The sequence below is a fragment of the Lithobates pipiens genome, unplaced genomic scaffold, assembly GCF_037356315.1.
Source record: "Lithobates pipiens isolate NorthernLeopardFrog02 unplaced genomic scaffold, aLitPip1_a1.2 Scaffold_19, whole genome shotgun sequence".
NCBI classification, from domain to species: domain Eukaryota; kingdom Metazoa; phylum Chordata; class Amphibia; order Anura; family Ranidae; genus Lithobates; species Lithobates pipiens.
Window position 1 is genome coordinate 413945021 of NW_027507764.1, and position 20558 is coordinate 413965578.

The 20558-nt window shown below is 42.7% G+C and overlaps 1 protein-coding gene across 2 annotated transcripts in view; it reads left to right on the forward strand.

The window, feature by feature from the left end:
• LPIN2 (lipin 2) overlaps positions 1–20558 on the forward strand; it is a 153497-nt gene that overhangs the window by 13466 nt on the left and 119473 nt on the right. Inside the window, exon 1 of one of the 2 annotated variants that reach the window (XM_077492524.1) lies at positions 18033–18315. The exons of the other annotated variant lie outside the window; for it this stretch is intronic. Coding sequence (XP_077348650.1) covers positions 18214–18315 — 102 coding nt within the window. The 5' untranslated portion in view covers positions 18033–18213. Of the gene's footprint in view, positions 1–18032; positions 18316–20558 lie in introns of those variants that run through there. 2 annotated transcript variants of the gene reach the window in all.

A 20558-nucleotide genomic window follows, 5' to 3' on the forward strand; every position in this document is an offset into this window, starting at 1 on the left:
TCCGATCTGACAAGATCCGCTCAAAGCACGGATGGCGATACGTTCCACCGCCTGCTCAGTGGGGATCAACAGAGCGATCCCCGCTGAGCTGGGGGAGCCCACCCAGTGGATCCGCCCCATGTGAAAGGGGCCTAAGACCCCTTCCACACTGGAGGCATCTTTCAGGCACTTGAGCACTAAAAATCTCGCCTGAAAAAAGCCTCAGCTGTAATCTCAGTGTGAAAGCCCCAGTGTTCTCACACTAGGGCGCTGTGCTGCCAGGGCACCACCAAAAGTCCTGCCAGCAGCTTCTTTTGGAGTGGTGAAATCAATGGGCCGAATAGTGCTGCTAAAGCGGCGCTAAAAATGGTGCCACTTTACTGCCGACTTCTGGGCACTTTCAGTGTGAAAGTGCTCTAAGCTTTCTGCGTAGGGAAAATCAGCATCTGAACCCAAAAAAGCTGAAGTCTAATGTACTCTAGGTAAATTAAGGCATTACAATTACATTTAAAGTATACCAGTATTGTGCAAAATATAAATACAATTCTACTGCTTAAAAAAAAAAAAATTTATACCCCCCCTTAACCACTTGCCGCCCGCCGTCGTTATACTTTGGCTGTTTGAAGAAGAATATTGTTGTTTTGGCAGCAGCTAGCTTCCATATCCTCGGTATCCTCTTCTTCAGCGGGAGGTCGGATTTCAGATAAAAGTGCTCTCTGTGGTAGATTCGCCCGCAAGATCACTTTTATTGGTGGCCTGAGAGGGCCCTCCCTCCCGGCGCCCTCCGCTGGTTGCCTCTGCCGCTACCACCGGCTCTGGCAATTGAATCCTTCTCAGCCTGTGGTATGGAGCTGACTGAGGGGAAGATGGCCCCCGCTCAGCTCTATACCATCAAAACGTCACTTCCGCCCATGGTTCTTAAAGGGATATTTTATGTTATTTTATTTTTTTCACACTGCATACGTGAGCAGCGCCGTATATGAAAATTGTGTTCAAACCACACATGTGAGGTATCACCGTGATCATTAGAGTGAGAGCAATAATTCTAGCACTAAACCTCCTCTGTAACTCAAAATATGCATCCTGTAGAATCATTTTTAAACATCGCCTATGGAGATTGAGTGTAAAAGTTTGTCGCCATTCCACAAGCGGGCGCAATTTTGAAGCATGGCATGTGCGGTATAAATTTACTTGGCGTATAAAAAAAATTGGGCTAAATATTTTTTTCCCCCAAAAAAGTGTGCTTGTAAGACCACTGCACAAATACGGTGTGATAAAGTATTGCAACAACCGCCATGTTTTTCTCTAGGGTATTAGAAAAAAAAATATATATATATATATAATGTTTGGGGGTTATGAGTAATTTTCTAGCAAAAAAAAAAAAACGTTTTTAACTTTTAAAAGCCAAATCTCAACGAGGCTCTGTCCTTGAGTGGTTAAAGGTGTGTGTGTGTGTGTGTGTGTGTGTGTGTGTGTTTTTTTTTTTTTTTTTTTTTTAGCATGGTCTCAACTGTTCAATCTATTTTTAGATCCTGGTCTGAACAGTTTGATCTATTTAGATCCTTGATCTAATTTTAGAACCTGGTCTAAACTATTTGATCTATTTTTCCACCCCCGGATCTATTTTCGACCCCGGATCTATTTTCGACCCCGGATCTATTTTTCCACCCCCGGATCTATTTTCGACCCCGGATCTATTTTTTTTTTTTTTTTTTGTTTTTTTTTTTGATCTGGTCTCAACTAGGGCTGATACAACTAATCGACATATTCGAGAATAAAAATAGTTCAAAATAGTCAGCAACTTTCACGATTTCATTGATTAATTAGCCAGCCGATTAGATGCCTTCATTAAGAATGCTTTAGTTACTGTATGAATTGAACAGTGTGCTGATCTCTGTATACATGTCAGTATACACAGTGCAGCACACATACAGCTCAACACACCGTTCACACGTGTCAGTATACAGAGTGTAACACGCATACAGCTCAGTACACCGTCTGCATGTCATTAAGTCCCCGAGAACTTATGAATGTGTGAGGAGCTATGTCTCATGGAACATGCAGTCCCAGGCAGGAGAAGGAAAGAATTTAAAGTGATTCTAAAGACAGACGTTTTCTTATCTTAATGCTTTTTATGCATTAAGTTAAAAAGCCTTCCGTGTGCAGCAGCCCCCCCAGTGTACCTCCCTAACACTTACCTGAGGTTCCTCTGTCCAGCTATGTACACGAGTGTCTCAACCATCTGAGATTCTCCCTCCCGATTGGCTGAGATGCAGCAGCGGTGCCATTGGCTCCTGCTGCTGTAAATCAAAGTAAGCTAGCCAATCAGGGGGAGAGGGGGCAGGGCCAGGTCAGGGCTCCTTGTCTGAATGAACACAAGGATCTGTGACTCGGCTCGGGCGCCCCCACAGCAAGCTGCTTGCTGTGGGGGCACTGAACAGGAGGGAGGGGCCAAGATCACACAAGAGGAACCAGAGAAGAGGAGGATAGGGGCTGCTCTGTGCAAACCCATTGCAACAGAGCAGGTAAGTATAACGTGTATTGTTTTTATAGGGGGGGAAAAAAAGAGGAATTTGTAATGAAGAATTATTGTGACAGGAAGATGACCAATTTGTCTAAGAGCTGTCTGCATTGACATTAACCACTTAATGTCCATGTAGACAGCTCTTAGACATTAACCATTTGACCTCTGAAAGATTTACCCCCTTCATGGCCAGGCCATTTTTTGCGATACTTTAACTGACAGTTGTGTGGTCATGTGACACTATGCCCAAATAAATTGTGTTAACTTTTTTTCCCCCACAAATAGAGCTTTCTTTTGGTGGTATTTGATCACCTCTGCGTTTTTTTTTTTGTTTTGTTTTTTAAAGAGCAAAAACAAAAAAAACTATTTTTATTTTATTTTGCTTTAAAACATAAAAAAAAAATGGAATTTCATCATCAATTTAGGCAAATATGCATTCTTTATATTTTGGTAAAAAAAAATCCCAATAAGCGTTTATTAATTTTGTGCAAAAGTTTTATAGCATATTCAAACTATTTTTTATTTTTTTTACTGGTAATGGCAGCGATCAGTGACTTATAGGACTGCGATAGTGCGGTGGACATTCTGACACTTTTTGGGAACTATTGACTCTATACAGTGATCAATGCTAAAAATATGCACTGTCACTGAACAAGTGAGTGTGTTTGTGTGTGTGTGTATATATATATATATATATATATATATATATTTATATTTATATTTATATTTATTAGTGTGTGTGTGTGTGTGTGTATAAAACTGCTATAGGGCGGTCGGCAAGTAGTTAATCAGGCCGTTTAGAACACCTGTCTGTCACTGATCTTCAGATGGATTACATGTCCCCAGTTATTGACATTAAAGCAGAGAGCCAGCTAGAAGCTGATGATGAATAATAAAATGTCTTGTGTCCCTTTGCTAGTTAGATCCAGTGTATGAGAACAAGATGGTTTGTCTGGGTTATATTCTCTAATCTGATGAGTCAGTAAATAATCAGTTTAGTGTCTTCTCAGGTAAGAGGCTCTCAGTCGGAGAAGGTGCATAACCTGAATGACCCATAATTGTCTGTCATCTGAGTCAATAGGAATGCCTATTATCAGTGGATTCATAGCGCTCGGTGTATGTTCATGCTCTGAGACATACATTTTTATTTTTGAAGTTGGGAAACAATGTAAAGTCATGTGAGATTTAGGTAATTGGTGAGTCACAGCACAGGTCTGCCTTAATTATAATACAATAGTGCTCTTAAAGTGGGGTACCCCCTAAAAAAAAAAAAATTAAAAGTCAGCAGCTGCAAATACTGCAGCTGCTGGCTTTTAATAATCGGACACTTACCTGTCCCGGGTTCCAGCGATGCGGGGGAACGAAGCCCCCCCCTCGCTCCCCGCTCCGCTCGCGGCGCCGTCATGCATACTGTGGGCACCCGGCTGTGGCTTCACAGCCGGGCACCCACTGCGCATGCGCGAGCGGCGCAGGGCGCCGTGATACGCCGTACAGTCACCTGGGACACGTGACAGGTCCCAGGTGAATGTGCGGCGCGAGGGGAAGTGATGTCACCAGCCCGGGCAATGAAGAAGGCAGACTACGAGGGACCCCCTAGCAACCGGTATTTAGAGGTGAGTAAAAATTTTTTTTTTTGCCAATTATTTTTTTTTGATTTTTTTTAAGATTTTTAAGTAGTTTTATTTTTTGGGGGGCAACTCCACTTTAACCCAGGAGACTTCAGTGGCTTTGGAAGACGGTCATCACCATCTCGGCTCTAACCAGCAGAAATGTTACCTGCCTTTATACACCAGTAGCCATGTTCTGCATTTATTCACAGCACACTGGGTGGCATCACATGTCACCGATCATGCATCCTGTTGCTATGCAGTGACATGAATGAAGTGACACAGCAAATAAAGTTAAAGGGGGAAAAAAAAGAAAACTGTATGGTGTGTTAAAAAGTGTTTTTTTTTTTGTTTATTAAACCCCCTATTCTTACCCTTTTTTCTGCAGTATTCTAGCCAGTTTGTTGACAGGGGTTCATTCTTGTGGTTTTGGGGTGGCCTTCTGGGTGGACTGAGTGGTGCTCGCGTAAGGACACGTGAGCATCACTCAGTCCTAAATTACTATTTTATATATATTTGTATTATATATATATATATATATATATATATATATATATATATATATATATATATATATATATATATATATATATATATATATATATATATATATATATATATATATATATAATATTTTTTTTTTTTTTTTTATAATAATAATCTTTTGGCAAAGAATCACACCAAATGCTAACAATGCTGTTTCATCCACACAGGAATCCTTTGACAATGTGAAAGCACACACACAATCATTTTGTTATTCTTTGATGCAAATTTTACCTAAAAATGATCAACTATTACAATTCTTTGACTGGAACGAATTGATATTGGGATTATAGCGGTGCCAAAAACAAGATTCAGAGAAGAGAGATAATAAAATGAAATAACTTTCTACATGGTAAAAACATAATTGATAAAATGCACATGTCCAAAATATGGTTAACATATATGTTAGACAGAAGTTGGTACTGTAGTGTATGCTCCCCGACATGTTTTGCCAGTGATGGCTTCTTCAGGGGCCTTTGTAAGACAGGGGTCATCAACCCCCAGGCCACGACCCACTACTGGGTTGTGGCCTTTCTGCAGCTGGCATGAGACACCTGGGCAGGCGGCATGAAAGCGCTGGGTGGATGGAAGAAGCAAGCAAGCAGATGAGCAAGCGGAGATGACATCATCTCTCCCCGCATCACAGCTCTTCCGCCCTCACAGCTGGTGTTCTGTCAGCCTCAGCCCCCCCCCCCCCCCCTGAACAGCTAATCAGGAATGCCCGAGGGTGGAGCCAGAGAGTGACAGCCAAAGGTGTCCCGGATCCTCCCTCTGCCAGCCCGGGTGCAGCATGAGGAGGGAGACGCCCTGCTACGTCCAGAGGGGCGATCCCACAGAGATGTGACGCCATCAGTGACAGGTGAGTTGTGTGTGGGAGTACAGGTGGAGTGTGCTGGGACTTGTAGTTCACCCCCCCAGCTATCTACCTGACATACCACAAGGGGTGCTCCACTCACAGTGCTTGGTGGATGTCTGTCAGTGATCACCCTGAAAATGAGTGTCTGGCTGTCCCTGGGGTTGTATTCTCCGTGCCTGGGAACAGCATGTAGCTAGTGACTGCACAGTTTCAGATCTACATGGGGGGGGGGGGGGTTCAGACCAGCATGGCAGCCAGGCACTTGGCATTTTCAAAATGACCAATAACAACCTCTACATTCCTCTCCATTCTTCAGCCAGAACCGCTGCTGCCATTCTAATGAGGCAAGGCAAAGGTGCATTCAGAACCCACCACTGCACAGAGGCCTGCTCTGCTGATACCCCCCGGTCCTTGGCACAATTTTCTTCATGTAGCCAGTCTCCAGTGCCAAAAAGGTTGACGTTGAGGACCGCTGTTGTAAGACACTAATAATTAATGGACTATAACAGATTGGAAAAAAAATAATCACTTGGAATTGGCATAATATACTTTAATACAATGATTCATCAATTTTAAATATGGTAAAACATTCATCCTGTCGCAACCATCTCCCACTTACCCAGTCAATCGCCGACAAACTCCCACCTGCCCGTCGGCATCAAGGAATGGAGGAGGATTGCTGCATGACCACAGAAAGCATATAAAGACCAAGCTAAAGTGAATGAAGTATACAATTAAAATACTCAATAATACATGGACATAAGTAAATCTCTTATAGGGCTTACACAAGCTCAATATAGTTACTTACGCAATGTGCACAGAATAGTTGATAAAACGATTTTAAGAAATTGTGGTTTTAAGAAATTGTAAAATTCCTTGTTTTTTCCTTAACCACTTCAGCCCCAGAAGATTTGGCTGCTCAATGACCTGAGCATTTTTTACGATATGGCACTGCATCGCGGCTGTGCGACGTACCCAAACAAAATTTACGTCCTTTTTTTTTCCCCACTAATTAAAAAAAAAAAGCGACAATTTTGGCAAAAAAACACCATATTTTGTACTTTTTGCTATAATAAATCTCCCCAATCCCCCAAAAAAATTTTTTTTTTTTCTCAGTTTAGGCCGATATGTATTATTGTACATATTTTTGGTAATAAAAATCGCAATGAGCGTATATTGATTGGTTTGCACAAAAGTTCTAGCGTCTACAAAATAGGGGATAGATTTAGGGCATTTTTAGGGCCTTTCATTATCATTTTTTTTTAGTAATTTTTTAGTAATGGCGGCGATCTGTGTTTTTTTTTTTTTTTTTATTATTATTTTTTTTTTGGGGTTTTGTTTTTTATCGTGACTGTGACATTATAGCAGACATGTTGGACACTTTTGACACATTTTTGGGCCGATCGGTGCTATAAAAATGCACTGATTACTGTATAAGTGTCCTGGCAGGGAAGGGGTTATAACACTAGGATGATCAAGGGGGTTAACTGTGTTCCCTGACTATGTGTTCTAACTGTAGGGGGAGGGGACTGACTAAAGGAGATGACAGATCGTGGTTCTTAGCTATTAGGAACTCATGATCTGCATCTCCTCTCAGAACAGGGATTTGTGTGTTTACACACACACACATCCCTGTTCTGGCTCTCGTGCCCGTAATCGCTCGTGGCTGACGGTCATCACGACTGCCGGTCACGAGCATCTGCACCCCTGCGGTGCTGATATCCCGCTTAAAGGAGCCGATGTATAGCTATGACGGCTCGCAGGAACATGCCGACTTGCCGTAGTATAATGAGTGTTAAAATTAAATTAAAATTAAAAACCCTGATGAGTTTACTTCCTCTTTCATTCCCTGCAAAGGCAAAGCATAATGGACCACTATGCATCGCATAGTAGTCCATTATGTGTCACTTACCTGACACAGGAGCCAGCGATGTCACCGCTGTCCCTTGTAGTCCGGCGCATCTATCTTCTCTGTGGGGTCTCGCAGCTCCCCCGCTGTCATTCGGTGAAGCCGCGATGACGTCACTGCCGCGCATGCGCACGGGAGCCGACATGCGCGGCAGCTCCGTCGTTAAAAATGCCGCGCTCAGTGCGCCCACACGCCACTGCCTACGGTGCATGCGGTGCCTGTCTTCGGGCAAATATCTCCTAAACCATATAGGTTTACGAGATATTTCTTGGACCTACAGGTAAGCCTTAATCTATGCTTACCTGTAGGTCAAAGTGTGTTGTAAGGGTTTACAACCACTTTAAAGTGTTTGTTAACCTAAAAAAAAAAACAGTTCCTGTTCCCTTAAAGCATGTTATACAGCACAGTGTTTGTGCTGTATAATTTGGCCCCTTCTATCACCTAAAAAACCTGGCTGATCCTGCCTGGCTATACCCTCCCCTCCTGTAAACTGACTGCGTTTTATCATGGCTGCTGAGCCCTGATATCGTGGTCAGTTTACGTGCTTCCAGCCCTGCTCTGTCCTCTTCTCACCCCTCCCTCCCTCCCCTCCCTCCCTCCCTCCCTCCCTGTCTGTTCTGTGTCAGTGCCCACCCCCTCCCCTCCTGCTGCTCTCATAACTACTATAAAATCCTCCCATCCCTTCTGTAACATAACAATATGTGCACCATTGTCTATGTTATATAAAAAACTGCTGATCTATACCTATATTGGAGCAGCTCGCGTAACTCCTCGGCTCTCTCTTCCCCAGCTGACCTGTCACCCGGGCAGAGGAGAGAGCAGAGTAGTCGGGTGAGCGCCGGAAGCCGTTCTGATATAGGTACAGATCCACATATTTTTTTATAAAACAAAGACACTAGGACACATTATGTTACAGAGGGGATGGGAGGATTTTTTGAGTGGTGGCTTAACCACTTTAAAGCCTGTCTCCAGGAAAAGGCAAATCCCTCCCCACTGCAAGGATTAAATGCTGCTTTAGGTCTATGGTACTGGAAAAAGCAGTTTTACTTGCCGATCCTCCACTTCCCCAGGCCACCTCCATGTTTCTAGACCAGTCTTCAATTTTTTTTTCTCTTTGTTAACTAAAGCTTTATTGAAATCCAGTGGGTTACAAAAACGGCGTATTCCAAAAATACAAATAGTTGTTGAGAACGCACCAGCTCACCAATACATACTTAGTTATTAAGGTTGAATAGACACCAGTCCATCCAGTTCAACCTGAGTGCGTGTCTACAATTGTCCCCATCACTGTACATTGCACACTCGCATCGGTCCCTACCTTCAAGGAGCCCGTAATCCAAGGTCCCCATTCATATTACTATTACCATTCATATACTAGGGCCAATTTTTGGACAGAAGCCAATTAACCTACCTGCATGTCTTTGGAGTGTGGGAGGAAACCGGAGTACCCAGAACAAGCCCACACAAGCACAGGGAGAACATGCAAACTCCAGGCAGGTAGTGCCTTTTTACTGCTAGGCGAGAGTGCCAACCACTACACCACTATGTCGCCCTACATACATTACTGTATAATAGATTTGCCGTTCCCTTTGAAAAAGTAGAAACGTACAAAATTCTAAATCCAGGAACGAACAGGTGGTTGGATAAAGGCTCTGCAAATGTTGTGGAACTACACAACCCAATAATACTGTCTAGGCTGAGACAGAAGCGAATATTGAAACTGGTCAGCTTTTGTGTTGTGTCTCGAGAGTTGTCACTTCTTCATAATGTTCTTCCTCTTTCTGTATTGCCCACTACCTCTTTCATAATGTTTCAATCCATTAGGACCTTCAACTCCATGTCCTCAGTGTTCTTATACCAAAACAAATTTCTTTGTACTCAGGGGATCCATCACAAGTGCCTTACACAGGAATCAAAATACTAAATCTTATTCTACAGGTTTGCTTATGATTTATTTTATATGTAACTCAAAAAGCCAAGCCTCTCCTCCGATGATTGAGAGCAGCTCTGTGATCTGAAGATTTTGTAATCCAAGTTATGTCATTTTACCCTTACTTTCATGTAATGAGCTAAACAAATGTATACAACTCACTTTTGTAAACATTTTGGAAATTGTGATATATATTTTTCCAATATTAGAGCTGCACGATTCTGGCCAAAATGAGAACCACTATTTTTTGCTTGGAATAAAAAGAACGATTCTCGTGACGTAAATCACATTTATACAAAAAAAGGCTAACCTTAGTGGTTAGTTTTTTTTTTTTTTTTTAATTCATTAAAGTATTTTTTTCCCAAAAAAAATTGTACTTGAAAGACTGCTGCGCAAATACAGTGTGATATAAAATTTTGCAACAACCACCATTTTATTCTCTGGGGTCTCTACTAAAAAAATAAAAAAAATATTATATATAACACACACACACACACACACACACACACACACACACACACACACACACACGTTCTAAGTAATTTTCTAGCAAAAATAAATGATTTTAACTTCAAACCAACAAATGTCAGGAAAAAGGTTTAGTGTTTAAAGTGGTTGTAAACCCTTACAAACCACTTTGACCTACAGGTAAGCCTAGATTAAGGCTTACCTGTAGGTCCAAGCAATATCTCCTAAACCTATATGGTTTAGGAGATATTTGCCCGAAAACTGGCACCGCTGTCTACGGCGCATGCGCCGTAGACAGTGGCGCGCAGGCGCACTGAGCGCGGCATTTCCAAGAATGGAGCTGCCGCGCGTGTCGACTCCCATGCGCATGCGCAGGAGTGACGTCATCGCGGCTTCGCCGAATGACAGCGGCGGAGCTGCGAGACACCACCAGCAAGATGGATGCGGCGGACTACAGGGGACAGCGGCGACTTCGCTGGCTCCTGTGTCAGGTAAGTGACACATAATGCACTACTATGCGATGCATAGTAGTCCATTATGCTTTGCCTTTGCAGGGAATGAAAGAGGAAGTAAACCCATCAGGGTTTACCTCCTCTTTAAGTGGTTAAACGTTCCTCATTTACACAGAAGTCTATTCATGTGACAAAATGTTACAATGTTTATACTTCAGTTCCACTGCTAAAGAATTTTGTGATTCTTGGCCGACTGCCCAGTTTTTTTTCTTCCTTTCTTTTGAGAGCTGTGGCTTCAGCAGAGCAGAGAGAATTCTATGCATAGAAAGAATCGGGAAACACTTTTGTCAAGATGGCAACTGGGGAAAATCGTGTTAACGATTCTTGACGATTAATCGTGCAGCTCTAATAAAAAAAAAAAAAAAAAAAAAAAAAAAAATATATATATATATATATATATATATATATATATATATATATATATATATATATATATATATATATATATATATATATAATATACACAGTGACTACAAGTAGTATTCAACCCCCTGCAGATTTAGCAGGTTTGATAAGATGCAAATAAGTTAGAGCCTTCAAACTTTAAACAAGAGCAGGATTTATTAACAGATGCATAAATCTTACAAACCAAAAAGTTATGTTGCTCAGTTAAATTTTAATAAATTTTAAACATAAAAGTGTGGGTCAATTATTATTCAACCCCTAGGTTTAATATTTTGTGGAATAACCCTTGTTTGCAATTACAGCTAATAATCGTCTTTTATAAGACCTGATCAGGCCGGCACAGGTCTCTGGAGTTATCTTGGCCCACTCCTCCATGCAGATCTTCTCCAAGTTATCTAGGTTCTTTGGGTGTCTCATTTGGACTTTAATCTTGAGCTCCTTCCACAAGTTTTCAATTGGGTTATGGTCAGGAGACTGACTAGGCCACTGCAACACCTTGATTTTTTCCCTCTTGAACCAGGCCTTGGTTTTGTTGGCTGTGTGCTTTGGGTCGTTGTCTTGTTGGAAGATGAAATGACGACCCATCTTAAGGTCCTTGATGGAGGAGCGGAGGTTCTTGGCCAAAATCTCCAGGTAGGCCGTGCTATCCATCTTCCCATGGATGCGGACCAGATGGCCAGGCCCCTTGGCTGAGAAGCAGCCCCACAGCATGATGCTGCCACCACCATGCTTGACTGTAGGGATTGTATTCTTTGGGTCGTATGCAGTGCCATCCAGTCTCCAAACGTCACGTGTGTGGTTGGCACCAAAGATCTCGATCTTGGTCTCATCAGACCAGAGAACCTTGAACCAGTCTGTCTCAGAGTCCTCCAAGTGATCATGAGCAAACTGTAGACGAGCCTTGACATGACGCTTTGAAAGTAAAGGTACCTTACGGGCTCGTCTGGAACGGAGACCATTGCGGTGGAGTACGTTACTTATGGTATTGACTGAAACCAATGTCCCCACTGCCATGAGATCTTCCCGGAGCTCCTTCCTTGTTGTCCTTGGGTTAGCCTTGACTCTTCGGACAAGCCTGGCCTCGGCACGGGAGGAAACTTTCAAAGGCTGTCCAGCCCGTGGAAGGCTAACAGTAGTTCCATAAGCCTTCCACTTCTGGATGATGCTCCCAACAGTGGAGACAGGTAGGCCCAACTCCTTGGAAAGGGTTTTGTACCCCTTGCCAGCCTTGTGACCCTCCACGATCTTGTCTCTGATGGCCTTGGAATGCTCCTTTGTCTTTCCCATGTTGACCATGTATGAGTGCTGTTCACAAGTTTGGGGAGGGTCTCAAATAGTCAGAAAAGGCTGGAAAAACAGATAATTAATCCAAACATGTGAAGCTCATTGTTCTTTGTGCCTGAACTACTTCTTAATACTTTAGGGGAACCAAACAGAATTCTGTTGAATTGAGGGGTTGAATAATAATTGACCCTCTGAATAAACTTTTCACTATTTAAAAAAAAATTAAACAAAGAAATAACATTCTTTTTTGCTGCAGTGCATTTCACACTTCCAGGCTGATCTACAGTCCAAATGTCACAATGCCAAGTTAATTCCGAATGTGTAAACCTGCTAAATCTGCAGGGGGTTGAATACTACTTGTAGGCACTGTGTATATATATATATATATATATATATATATATATATATATATATATATATATATATATATATATATATATATATATATATGTATATATATATATATATATATATATATGTATGTATGTATGTGTGTGTGTGTGTGTGTGTATATATATATATATATATATATATATATATATATATATATATATATATCGTATATACTCGAGTATAAGCCGAGATTTTCAGCCTCTTTTTTTGAGGCTGAAAGTGCCCCCCTCGGCTTATACTCGAGTCATCGCTGTCTGCCTGCTCGATCAGCGTATCGAGCAGACAGACAGCGGCCATTCTAACATTCAAACGCCGCGCCTCCGCCTCCGCCTTTGCCTGTGATAGGCGGAACACTGAATTTCCCAGCAGCCTGTGTTCCGCCTATCACGGACATCGTCTCATCCTCGTACTACGGACGAGGATGAGACGATGTCCGTGATAGGCGGAACACAGGCTGCTGGGAAATTGAGTGTTCCGCCTATCACGGACATCCGATAGGCGGAACACTCAATTTCCCAGCAGTCAGTGGGAAATTGAGTGTTCTGCCTATCACCGACGGAGGCGCGGCTTTTGAATCCTAGAATGGCCGCCGACGAAGAGCTGAAGGACGGAGGCTCGGCTCGGGCCGGGACGGGACGCAGGCTGGACGGGACGCAGGCTGGACGGGACGCAGGCTGGACGGGACGCAGGCTGGACGGGACGCAGGCTGGACGGGACGCAGGCTGGACGGGACGCAGGCTGGACGGACACAGGTAGGCTACACACACACACACACACACACACACACACACGGATGCATGGACACACACACACACACACACACACGGATGGATGGACACACACACACACACACACACACACGGATGGATGGACACACACACACACACACACACACACGGATGGATGGACACACACACACACACACACACACACGGATGGATGGACACACACACAGGGATGGACGGACACACAGGGATGGACAGGCATGTCTCACCCTCGGCTTATACACGAGTCAATAATTTTTTCCAGTTTTTTGGGGGTAAATTGGGGGCCTCGGCTTATATTCGGGTCGGCCTATACTCTAGTATATACGGTATATATATATATATATATATATATATATATATATATATATATATATATATATATATATATATATATATATATATATATATATATATATATATATATATATATATATATATATATATATACACATACATACAGTATCTCACAAAGTGAGTACACACCTCACATTTCTTTTCATGTGACAACACTAAAGAAATTAACCTTTGCTATAAGTAGTGAGTGTACAGCTTGTATAACAGTGTAAATTTTCTGTCCCCTCAAAATAACTAAACACACAGCCATTAATGTCTAAACCACTGGCAACAAAAGTGAGTACACCCCTAAGTGAAAATGTCCGAATTGGGCTCAAAGTGGCAATATTTTGTGTGGCCAACATTATTTCCCAGCACTGCCTTTTACCCTCAGCTTCTTTAGCAAGGCAGTGGTCGTCTTGGAGGTGTGTTTGGAGTCGGTATCATGTTGGAATACTGCCCTGCAGCCCAGTCTCCAAAGGAAGGAGATCATTCTCTGCTTCAGTATGTCACAGTACATGTTGGTGTTTGTACTCCTCACCTGGTTGTCGCCACACATGCTTGATAACATCTGAACCAAATAATTTTATCTTGGTCTCATCAGACCTTGGGACATAATTCCAGTAATCCATGTCCTTAGTCTGATTGTCTTCAGCAAACTATGGGCTTTCTTGTACATCATCTTTATAAGAAACTTCCTTCTGGGTTAACAGCCCTGCAGACCAACTTGATGCAGTGTGCGGTGTATGGTCTGAGCACTGACAGGCTGACCCCCCCCCCCCATCTCTTCTACCTCTGCAGCAATGCTGGCAGCACTCATACGTCTATTTTCCAAAGGCAAACTCTGGATATGACGCTGAGCATGCGCACTCAACTTCTATGATTAACCATGGCGAGGCCTGTTCTGAGTGGAATGTAGACAAAGGATTGCAGTGCTTTCACAAAGGAATCCTCCTGGATGTGAAATGAAGTCCACGGTAGGGTGCTCTGGCTGCTGTGTTGTCTGAACAACACTTAGATAATAGTCGAAAAGAGAGGGGCCGGCAACTCCATGTCCATGTCAAATGCAAATACTTTTATTGGCACATGTTAAAAATAAAAATACAAAAGCAGATGTGTTTCGGCACACTGCCTTGATCACTGCACAAAATTAAAATGAGTAGCATACTGTATATAGAGTACAAAAAGGGGAGGAAAGGAACCCCACCAACCAGATGGGCAATAATCCAATTAAAGTGAAGAGTCCATTGAATTGTCTACAGGAGATCTGCAAAGGAAAAAATATATAATAATTTAAAGCGCAGGTCCATCCAAAAATTGAACTTTCGCCGTCGGGATTCCTACAGGTATGTGCTCCCACTTCCGGTGAAAGATCGATGTGGTATCTGCACCGATCTATGACATGTCTGGCCCCTTCTCCGTCCCCCCCCCACTGTCTTCTGGGAGACACACAGGTCCCAGAAGACAGCAGGGACCACTCAGAACACGCACCGTAAGGGCCGGTTCACACTGCGGGCGATGCGAGGCGACACGACTTGCCTCGCCGCGATCTGACAAGTCGCCCCCCGTTCTGTACAATGGAACCGTTCTGAGAGGAGCGACTCGAGTCACTCTGACTCAGAAAAAAGGTTCCTGTACTACTTTTGGGCGACTTGCATTGACTTCTATACAGAAGTCATTTGCAAGTCGCCGCTGAGGTCGCGGCAGGTCGCGGCGAGGCAAGTCTGTGTCGCCTCGCATCGCCCGCAGTGTGAACCGGCCCTAACTCGTGCATGTGCAGTAGGGAACCAGGCTGGGAAACCTTACTGAGGCTGCCAGTGCCTCCACCTGGGAGCCGAGGGACAGGTCGGCCACGGGTGCCGACATCGCGTGCGCCCTGGACAGGTAAATGTCCATATTTTAAAAGTCATCTGCTGCAGTATTTGTAGCTGCTGCCTTTTAATTATTTTTTCAATGAAACTTCGCTTTAATATTATTTGTGATATAACATGCTGAAATTTAACTTGTTTGGCATAAAAATCGGCATATACAAGCTCAAATATACAAAAGCAATAGATTGCAATAAACCAGAATTTGGAAACCAATCATACTGGTGGTACAAGCCTCTAGGAAAGCTGCTATGGATGTTGAAAATCCAGCAGACATCATTGTATGATGTGGACCTTTTCCTGAAGTAGTTTCTAGGCATAGTTTTCCAAATACCGATTCAATATTATTATATTTTTTGTGTTTTGTTTTGTTCCATTTCTTATTGATCTTCTGATTTGCAGTACATATTTCTTTTTTTTCCCTCTTCCCACTGTTTGGACAATTCAATGGACTCCACTTTAATTGGATTATTGCCCACCCGGCAATGATAAAGGCGGTGTGCCGAAACGCGTCTGCTTTTGTATTTTATTTTAACATGTGCCAACAAAAGTGTTTACATTTGACATGGACATGGAGTTGCCAGCCCTTCTGTCTTCTGTTCTGAGTGGAACCTGTCCTGTTAAACCGCTGTATGTTCTTGGCCACTGCTGCAGCTCAGTTTCAGGGTCTTGGCAATCTTCTTATAGCCGAGGCCATATTTATGTAGAGCAACAATTCTGAGACCTTGTGACAATAACGAGTCGCATGACACTGGGGAGGGAAAATGGTTAATTGGGCCCAATTTGTGCATTTTCACTTAGAGGGGTACTCACTTTTGTTGCCTGCGGTTTAGCCATTAAGGGCTGGGGTGTTGTTTTTTGAGGAGACAGCAAATTTACACTGTTATACAACCTGTACATGCACCACTTTACTATGTAGCAAAGTGTCATTTCTACAGTGTTGTCACATGAAAATATATCATAAAAATATTTACAAAAATGTGAGGGTGTACTCACTTTTGTGAGATACTGTGTGTGTGTTTGTGTCCCAAAGTATAAGCAATTGGGAGCCTCGGTCACTGGTGTGTGCTGCCCTTGATTTGGAAGTTGTGTTGTGTCTATTCTTCGCACACTCTCATGTGGCAGTTCCTAATGTCCCTTGTGATCATCTCTATCCACTGTGGTGATCGATGTTGGGTTGAGGCATCCTTGAGTGGCTTCATTTTTAATTTCCCAATATTAAGGCATCTGCTTCATCAACCCCCTAAAGAAGATGAATAAAGCTGCAGCGGTTTTGGGATAGCATTCACGTAGTTGTAGGCCCCTCAAGTGGATTGATGAGTTTGATGATAATCGGAGGCGGCCTGTACATTACGGGCGCCGCCCCCCCATCAATACCCCAGCCCCTTTCAGAACAACGGATGTATGGATTCCTATGGAGGGGGCGTGAGGGAGTGGTACTTTTTTATGCACCTGATTAGAGCCAAAGACTCTTAATAGGCTTCAAAATAGGGTGGGCTTAGGGTGCAGAGAGTGCGCCCTGATCCCACCCAATTGTGTGATGATGGCAATCGAATTTTCGCTATTTTCACACTAACGCTCCTCCCCGTCAATCGGGGAGGTAGGTCGTCAGACCTGTTTCCCGATTGGCCAAAGCGCCAGGGCATCCTGTTGGATGCCTGGCGCTTAGGAAGAGGTGGCACAGAGGAGACACGAGGAAGGATGTCCCCGCTGCCACGGCTTCTCTGGTGGACTCAGGACTGGCGGAAAGTGCCAGACCACATAAGGGGGGGTGCTGTCAGAGCCCCTAGCGGAGGGGGAATATCAGAGCCACAGGGGGGGGGGTTGCTATTCCCTGCTCTGTATACCCTGATCTGTAAGGCTTAATCATATACTCTGTCCGGTGATGCTGAGCTGTATACTCCTGACACTATGGGTGGAAGCAAGTGGAATACAGAGAACAGAGCGGGTGGATTCTATAAGAAGTGGGGCTTATGAGAATTGGGCAGGGTCTGGTGCCCCCCCATCCTAAAACTTCACCAGCCACCACTGATGATAATTGTGAAAAAAAAATTGTGCATTTTATTCTATTTTTTTTTGTGGGGCCTTCAAAATTCCTCCATCATTTAGCCTTCCTTATACTTTGTTTAGGGATGTGGCACCTAAAATGACCAAGTTTCATGGGTTGACTCACTGATGTGGACACTTACAACTGTCTGTCCATTAATAAGGTTCACACAGTTCTGAAAGACTCCATTGGTGGCCTTGTGACATCATGATGTGGGATGCCCACAAGCCTGGGGCGTGAGAAAGAAAGTTGTTGTTTATTCCTTTGACTGCGAGGACGTGTCCTACACATCGTGACAATTTGTTTTTATTAAATTCCGTTCTCAGCCTCTGGGTTTTGATGTAGAGATGTCCGGGGCGGTGTTATTGCCAATGTTTGATAATAAAGCTATGATATTGATTGATTGTATCAATGAGAAGCTGTGCCAAGGAGCATGAAAAAAATCATTAACTTACTCTGGTTTTCATAGAAGTACGAGGACACCGCATGTGACCGAGTACAAGGCCATGCCCTTTACATAAGAGTGTGTACAGGTTATTGTATCCACATAGATAGATGGAGGAGGCTGGCTCTTCAGCAGAAGCTATTATTGGTCTTCAGCTTCCAGATAATAATGTGCCTTAATAAGAGAGTCATTTCCTTTTACAAGAAACCACTGTGAGAACAGAGCTGTGACAAGAGTACACAGCAAGTTTATGGTAGACCGAAGGGTGGTGCTTCCCTTTCTATCAATAAGAGAAGACGTATACCTGCCACGCTCAGTGCTGGGGCTCCTGGAGTAATGTGCAATGTTCCAGCTAGATAGTGGGAATGAATCCGAGGGTTCCGAGGGTTCTGAGGATTCTGATGATTTGGTGGATCAGGGCCAGAAGATTACCCCTGGTCTGCTGGTAAGTTGTGTTGTTTTAAGACAGCATAGTCCCATTTCTGCATACTGAGTCCCATCCATCTGTCTGTACTGCATTTATGTACTATTCTTTTCCCGTTTTTACTTTTTTTTTCTCTTTGCTTTACATAGTGAGTAGGATATAGTAATAACTTTTAACACTTAAGCTGAGGCTAATAACTGCACTGTATTGTAAATAGTTTTTTTTCAGCTTATTTTGTTGGAGATCTGTTGCAGGGTATAGTTTTTCTTTGGCTTCAGGGCATTTCTTCTCTCCTCATTCATAGTTTGTGCCTTTAAATACTTCCAGGGCAATTCTGACATTTCTCTCATACATGTAAAAATCTGAATTTGATTTTTTTCAAAATTACTTAGAACTCCCAAACTGCGTGTGTATATTAAATAATAAAAAAAATACACACACACACACACACACACACACACACACTCTTGTGCTCATAAGCTTACATACTCTGGCAGAATTAGATTTCTTGGCATTTTCCAGGGAATATGAATGATACCACAAAAATATTTTTCACTCATGGTTAGTGTTTGGCTGAAGCCATTTATTTTTCAATCAACTGTGTTTACTCTTTTTACATCATAATGACAACAGAAACTACCCAAATGACCCTGATCAAAAGTTTACATACCCTGGTGATTTTGGCCCAATAACATGCACACAAGTTGACACAAAGGGGTTTGCATGGCTATTAAAGGTAACCATCCTCACCTCTGAACTGTTTTCTTGTAATTAGTATGTGCGTATAAAAGGTCAATGAGTTTCTGGACTCCTGACAGACCCTTGCATCTTTCATCCAGTGCTGCACTGATGTTTCTGGATTCTGAGTCATGGGGAAAGCTAAAGGTGTTTTCAAAGGATCTGCGGGAAAAGGTAAATGAACTGTATAAAATGGGAAAGTGATGCAAAAAGATATCTAAGGAATTGAGAATGCCAATCAGCAGTGTTCAAACTCTAATCACGAAAATTGATGGCAAGATGAATGCAGTATGTTATCAAAAAATACTGGAGGAACATTTCAGTTCATATCCAGGAAGCTGCGCATGGGACGTACTTGGACATTCCAACATGACAATAATCCAAAACACAAGGCTAAATCGACCTGTCATTGGCTACAGCAGAATAAATTGAGGGTTCTGGAGTGGCCACCTCGGTCTCCTGACCTCAATATCATTGAGCCACAAATACCACGGAAGACTTCAAGCTGTCATTGATGTTAAAGGGGGTAAGACAGAACTGAGGTATGTCAACCTTTGATCAGGGTCATTTGGGTAGTTTCTTTTATCATTATAATTTAAAAAGAGTAAAAACAGTTGATTTAATAATAACTGGCTTCAGCCAAACACTAACCATGAGTAAAAGAAAAGTTTTTGTTCTCATTCATATTCTCTGAAAAATCTCAGAAATAACTTCTGCCAGTATGTAAACTTATGAGCACAACTGTGTGTGTGTGTGTGTGTGTGTATATGTGTGTGTGTGTATGTATGTACGTACGTACGTACATACATGCATACATACATGCATACATACATGCATACATGCATACATACATACATACATACATACATTTTTTTTATTTTTTTTATATGTGTGTGTATTCACACACAGCTTGAAACATAAAGTGAACTCGTTGAATGGGAAGTTGGCTCGCAGGGTCATAAAATACATTGAATACTGACATAATGTTGGCATGCAGCTTCATCATATTTTATAATGATCACTTGTCTCTGCGCCTTGGTGTGCTAAATGTCCATACTGTGTTATTACTCTATAGTTTGAAGGCAGGATGGACTGTTTATTCATCGTACACTGGCTGCCTACACCTTCTTTGTAAATTGAACTCGAGTATGTGAACATTGCCTTCTTGTAGGTCAGAGTTTGATTATATAACTTACATGTTGTACATTTACTACAATAGTATCTCCAGGGCAGTAAAAGTGAAAAGTGAACTTCAGAAAAATGTTATGCAATTTTAAATCTCCAGTGTCGGATTTTTATACATTGATCGTTTATGAACCTTGCTCTTTTTTTTTTCGAGTAACGTCACTGAAATGCCAAGAAGTTTTCCTGTTTATTGCAGTGCATTTAGGACACGGGCATCCTTAAGTGTATGTGAGCCCAGGTTCACACTGAGCTGCGGGAATGAAGTCGTGCGAGTTCACTCCCGCATGTCAGTCCCAATTTCAGCGGCGATTTCACTGATCATCTGTGTGGGTTTTTGCACA